This window comes from Cynocephalus volans, chromosome 1 (assembly GCF_027409185.1).
Source record: "Cynocephalus volans isolate mCynVol1 chromosome 1, mCynVol1.pri, whole genome shotgun sequence".
NCBI lineage: Eukaryota > Metazoa > Chordata > Mammalia > Dermoptera > Cynocephalidae > Cynocephalus > Cynocephalus volans.
The window spans coordinates 105,724,543-105,730,743 of NC_084460.1; the positions used below are offsets into that span (position 1 = coordinate 105,724,543).

Here is a 6,201-nt window from a genome sequence, read left to right on the forward strand (position 1 = left end):
GTGGGCATCCTTAGCTTGAGTTTGACAATAACAGACAAGCCTGGGAGGGCAGGAATTGGAGAAGTTGGTGGTGGTGTGGGGTGGGGAGGGTGGTTATGGGAAGAGAAGGTTAGTAAGAAACAAAACAACGCACAGTTTTGTAGAGATAATAAATGGAACGTGGCTGGTAGATACTATTCGGTACATTTTCTTAGGGTGAGTAAGGGTAGATCAGGGGAGGAGGGGGCGCAGAGAGTGCTACCGAAGAAAGAAAATAAGTAACCCTGATGGTTTAAGCTCTTTATAAGAAAAGAAATGGCATCGGAGTTTTTTTCTTCTTCTTCTTCTCTCCCCCCGCTTTGTAGTCAAGTGCATTTTAGCCACAAAGATCCCAACAAGAGAGTGGAAGGAAACTTAGACGGGGCTTTGTTTGACTCCGTGTAGCGACAACAAGAGAAACAAAACTACCTATTTGTAACGGACGTGCTGCCATTTCTCTCCGCATTGAGCGCCTACCTATTGAAATCCTTACGTCGGGACAATGGGAGAGCGGCTAAAATTACCCTCTTGGGCCCTGGGCAGGCAAGATTCCTGAGCCCCTATCCCCGCCCCCACCCCATGCTCCTGCAGCCCGGGCCTCGCTGGGCTCCCGCCTTGCCCGTGTCCCGGCCGCCCTCTCCCTGCCTGTGCTGCCTGCACCTGTGCCTGGCGAGCACGCCCCTGCCTCCCAGGCCTGCGGCCCCTTCCAGCGCAGCCACCACGGTAGAAGTCAGCCGGGCGGAGGCCAGGGCTGGTTCTGCTCGAGTCCTGGGAGTTCTGCGTGGGAGGGAGTTTGTGAGTGCGGCCCAAATGCCACCTCCGTACAGTGCCGTGGGATGCCAGGAAGTTGAAATTGCCCTCGCCCGTCGCCTGCACTTTTGAGCGCCCTTCTGGTTATCTTTCTTCCCCCGGCCGCCTCTTAAAACCGGCACAACTGAAATTCTTTGGGGGAGGCTTAGGAGGAGAATGGGGAGAAAGGTAGAGAGTATGAGCATCCCCTTACACTGACTGAAAGGAGACAGACAGGTGGGAGATGTGGCTGGGATATAAGAGGGCTGTGGTTTCCTGGGCCAGAAAGCTGAGTGGGGCAGGGAGAAGACAGCTTACCAAGCCCTGCCTGGCCTCAGCTCTAGAGTCGGCCGCATGGTCGAGCAAGATCCGTGGGCGCAAGAAAGGTTTTGAGGACAGAGGTTTGGGTCTCCTAACTTCTTGTCGGGACTGTGGGATAAGCGCGTGAGTGTTGGCACCAGTAAAGACGGGCGAGGGGCAGAGCGTGGTCAGGGAGACGCACTGCAGGGGCTGGAGTTGGGGGAAGTGCTGCGGAGCAGAGGAGAACAATGACGCCAACTCCTGCACTGCCTGTTTCCTGAAGTACTGGTTGGGCAGTCGCCCTGAACCACCCACTCTGCCCTGCCCCACCCCCACGCCTTCGCCGCTTCCCTCGCCCCTTCCTCATTTCGGGACCCTGCACCAAAAAGTTAATCAATAATAAGTTTAAAGGAAAGAAGAAAAAAACAAAAAAACACGGCGGTAATGCTGTTTACCCACTTCCTTCGAAAAGGCGTGTGGTGTGACCTGTTGCTGCGAGAGGGGATACAAAGGTTTCTCAGTGGCTGGCAGGCTGGCTCCGGGAGCCCCTCCCCCTCCCCTCCCCTCCCTCCCCCGCCGCCCCCTCCCTCCCCCGCGGCCCGCGGCGCGGCAGGCCCCGCCCCATTTCATGCAAAACCCGGCGGCGAGGCCGGGCTCGAGTGGAGGAGCCGCCGCGCGCTGATTGGTCGCTCGAAACCCATTTATTCCCTGACAGCCCCCGTCACATGGATGGTTGTCTATTAACTTGTTCAAAAAAGTATCAGGAGTTGTCAAGGCAGAGAAGAGAGTGTTTGCAAAAGGGGGAAAGTAGTTTGCTGCCTCTTTAAGACTAGGACTGAGAAAAAGAAGAGGAGAGAGAGAGAAAGGGAGAGAAGTTTGAGCCCCAGGCTTAAGCCTTTCCAAAAAATAATAACACTCATCGGCGGCGGCGGGATCGGCCGGAGGAGGAGGGAAGCGCTTTTTTTTTTATCCTGATTCCAGTTTGCCTCTCTCTTTTCCCTCCCACAAATTATTCTTCGTCTGATTTTCCTCGCGGAGCCCTGAGCTCCCGACACCCCCGCCCGCCTTCCCTCCTCCTCTCCCCCCGCCCGCGGGCCCCCCAAAGTCCCGGCCGGGCCGAGGGTCGGCGGTCGCCGGCGGGCCGGGCCCGCGCACAGCGCCCGCATGTACAACATGATGGAGACGGAGCTGAAGCCGCCGGGCCCGCAGCAAACTTCGGGGGGCGGCGGCGGCGGCGGCGGCGGCGGCAACTCCACCGCGGCGGCGGCGGGCGGCAACCAGAAGAACAGCCCGGACCGCGTCAAGAGGCCCATGAATGCCTTCATGGTGTGGTCCCGCGGGCAGCGGCGCAAGATGGCCCAGGAGAACCCCAAGATGCACAACTCGGAGATCAGCAAGCGCCTGGGCGCCGAGTGGAAACTTTTGTCTGAGACGGAGAAGCGGCCATTCATCGACGAGGCCAAGCGGCTGCGAGCGCTGCACATGAAAGAGCACCCGGATTATAAATACCGGCCCCGGCGGAAAACCAAGACGCTCATGAAGAAGGATAAGTACACGCTGCCCGGCGGGCTGCTGGCCCCCGGCGGCAACAGCATGGCGAGCGGGGTCGGGGTGGGCGCCGGCCTGGGTGCGGGCGTGAACCAGCGCATGGACAGCTACGCGCACATGAACGGCTGGAGCAACGGCAGCTACAGCATGATGCAGGACCAGCTGGGCTACCCTCAGCACCCGGGCCTCAACGCGCACGGCGCCGCGCAGATGCAGCCCATGCACCGCTACGATGTCAGCGCCCTGCAGTATAACTCCATGACCAGCTCGCAGACCTACATGAACGGCTCGCCCACCTACAGCATGTCCTACTCGCAGCAAGGCACCCCTGGCATGGCGCTTGGCTCCATGGGTTCGGTGGTCAAGTCCGAGGCCAGTTCCAGCCCCCCTGTGGTTACCTCTTCCTCCCACTCCAGGGCGCCCTGCCAGGCCGGGGACCTCCGGGACATGATCAGCATGTACCTCCCCGGCGCCGAGGTGCCGGAGCCTGCCGCCCCCAGCAGACTTCACATGTCCCAGCACTACCAGAGCGGCCCGGTGCCCGGCACGGCCATTAACGGCACACTGCCCCTCTCGCACATGTGAGGGCCGGACAGCGAACTGGAGGGAGGAGAAATTTTCAAAGAAAAACGAGGAAAATGGGAGGGGTCCGATAAAGGAGAGTAAGAAACAGCATGGAGAAAAATCCGGTACGCTTATAAAGGGAAAAAAAAAAAAAAAAAAAATGCCATCGCCCACAGCAAATGACAGCTGCAAAAGAGAAAGAACACCAGTCCCACCCACACTTACGCAAAAACCGCGATGCCGACAAGAAAACTTTTATGAGAGATCCTGGACTTCTTTTTGGGGGACTATTTTTGTACAGAGAAAATCCAGGGGGGTGGGGAGGGCGGGGGAATGGACCTTGTATAGATCTGGAGGAAAGAAAACTACGCAAAACTTTTTAAAAGTTCTAGTGGTACGGTAGGAGCTTTGCAGGAAGTTTGCAAAAGTCTTTACCAGTAATATTTAGAGCTAGTCTCCAAGCGACGAAAAAAATGTTTTAATATTTGCAAGCAACTTTTGTACAGTATTTATCGAGATAAACATGGCAATCAAAATGTCCATTGTTTATAAGCTGAGAATTTTGCCAATATTTTTCAAGGAGAGGCTTCTTGTTGAATTTTGATTCTGCAGCTAAAATTTAGGACAGTTGGTAACGTGGAAAGAAAATTATTCAGATTTGGGCATTTTAATTGTTTAAAAATTGTACAAAAGGGAAGAATAGAATAAGTACTGGCAAAAAATATGCGGTCTTGTTTAAAAGGGCAAAAGTTTTAGATTGTACTAAATTTTTTAACTTACTGTTAAAAGCAAAAATGGCCACGCAGGTTGACATCGCTGGTAATTTATAGTAGCTTTTGTTCAATCCCAACTTTCCATTTTGTTCACATAAAAAACAACATAAGATTACTGTGTTTGAAATATTTTCTTATGGTTTGTAATATTTCTGTAAATTTATTGTGATATTTTAAGGTTTCCCCTCTTTATTTTCCGTAGCTGTATTTTAAAAGATTCGGCTCTGTATTATTTGAATCAGTCTGCCGAGAATTCATGTATATATTTGAACTAATACCATCCTTATAACAGGTACATTTTCAACTTAAGTTTTTACTCCATTATGCACAGTTTGAGATAAATAAATTTTTGAAATATGGACACTGAAATTATGCTTGAGTCTTTCATTTATTTGGATAACACTGATTATACATAACTTCTCCGGAAATTATACTGTGCTCAGCCAAGAAAGCAACACACCAAAAGCCTTGGTGTACTAGTTCAGCACGTGCTAATAATGTTAACTGCAAAATAGAAATGGCTGAATGATTAATAAGTACTCTGGAAAAATTGAAATGCTTATGTCATTTATAAAACAAGCTGGAGACATATACTGTAAATCCACCCCCTCCTTTTTTAAGCAGCATGGATAAGCATGATGGGGACTTAAACTGATTTATGCCACTTGTTGCCAGAAAGGAGTAAATTCTGAAATTTTTCATATAGTATAGCAGATGGGGTGTGTAAGCCAGATCAGAACCAGGTCGGCTGGTTTTGTTTTCATTTTCTTCACAGCATAATGGCCCTTTGAAACCTGGTTATAGAGGAAAATGATGCTTCTTGTATCGGAAAAATTGCAAAGTAGACATGCAAAGTGTTATCTGCTGGGTGGGTATTTGGATTACTCCGGCCCTGCTATTGTCTGAGAGGAAACAAGTGGTTTGCTTTCTTTGTTCCTTGACTTCATAAACTTTCTCCTACATTTTCCTGTTTAGGGGCAAGGGGAAGCAAAGAACGTCTTGCAAAATTCCCCACCTTGTCACGGATATAGTGTGTGGGTTTTTTTTTTTTTTTTTTTTCATGATTTATTTTCTTTTTTTCCTCTCTCTCCCTCCCTCCCCGAATTCCATTTCTTAAATTGGCAGCGCGGGTCCAAGCCTGTAGCTCCAAATCGGATAATCTCTGCAGCTGATAACAACCAAAAGAGAAGCCAGGCAACAGCCATATTAAAGAAGAAAATCAACTCTGAGGTAGATATTTTACTTTGTCCGGTCTAATCACATTTGGAGATGATTATGCTTTTGATCTGTTAACAATGTTTTACTACAGCCATAGAGAAGTGGGAGGAGGGGAAAGGGGTGGGGAGACAAGATTGGATTTATTGTTTTCTTTCGCCTTAAGGAAAGGTAAAGAAAGGCTTGTAGTTGTCCTCAGTGAGAGCGGAAAAGTTTGAGAATCGCCATGGTCTTTGAATTTCGCATCACAACCGACCTCGCGCTTTGGTGCAGGCGGAGAATCTGTGACCTAGTCAGGGACTTTTCTGCCTTGTTTACTACTTGCTTCGCTCATCTTCTCCCACCCAAGGGGACCAGGAGCCAAGAGCGGGGCATTCTTAAGAGCGCGGTGTTGCTTCCCACAATTTCAAGAGCTTGTCGTGTCAACTTACTACAACTTTGGAGAAGTTGGAATCCGGCAGCGCTTTCGACCCTTGAGTAAAGTACCTGCTGCAGCCACTAAGTTAGCTCGCCCCGTTGGTTTGCATCTTCTCGTTTCCGAGAAAGTATTTATTTCTTGTGCTGTTGCTAATGTTGGTTCTGGGCTGATAGCTTATATTTTCCGTATAGTTCATATTTTCTCTATATGAGCTCAAATAGCTCTCATTTTCTGTATCTTTAACTTCTTTTGGATTGCTTTATTTTGGGTGTATACTGGTTTTTATTTATTACTTTTCTTACCTACGTATTTAGTGTAATGTTGTACTGGAAGGGACAATTATTATTCCAGTTACCAATTCTAAGTGAGGCATTTTTCCCCCTAATTAATGCAGAGACTCTAAAAGAATTTCCCCTGGCCTGGCCAGCCATTGTAATGCATATACGGATTATTCACGTGGTAATGAGCACATTCGCCAGTTCTTGCTCACACATACGAATAAAAGAAACTTTGAATAAAGATCCAAATGATCGTGCTGGGGGAGTGGGAAGAATATTCCCAGAGTTTGAACCAATC

General features: G+C 49.7%; 1 protein-coding gene across 1 annotated transcript; it reads left to right on the plus strand.

The window, feature by feature from the left end:
* The first annotated feature begins 2,265 nt into the window (after positions 1-2,265).
* On the plus strand, positions 2,266-3,240 carry SOX2 (SRY-box transcription factor 2). Its single transcript, XM_063077315.1, has one exon. It carries the CDS (start codon positions 2,272-2,274, stop codon positions 3,238-3,240), a length of 969 nt encoding a protein of 322 aa, XP_062933385.1. The 5' UTR covers positions 2,266-2,271.
* The last annotated feature ends 2,961 nt before the right edge of the window (positions 3,241-6,201 follow it).

What these genes read in the sequence shown, in the direction of transcription:
- SOX2 (XM_063077315.1), top strand. Translation starts at nt 2,272, where the DNA reads ATGTACAACATGATGGAGACGGAGCTGAAGCCGCCGGGCCCGCAGCAA.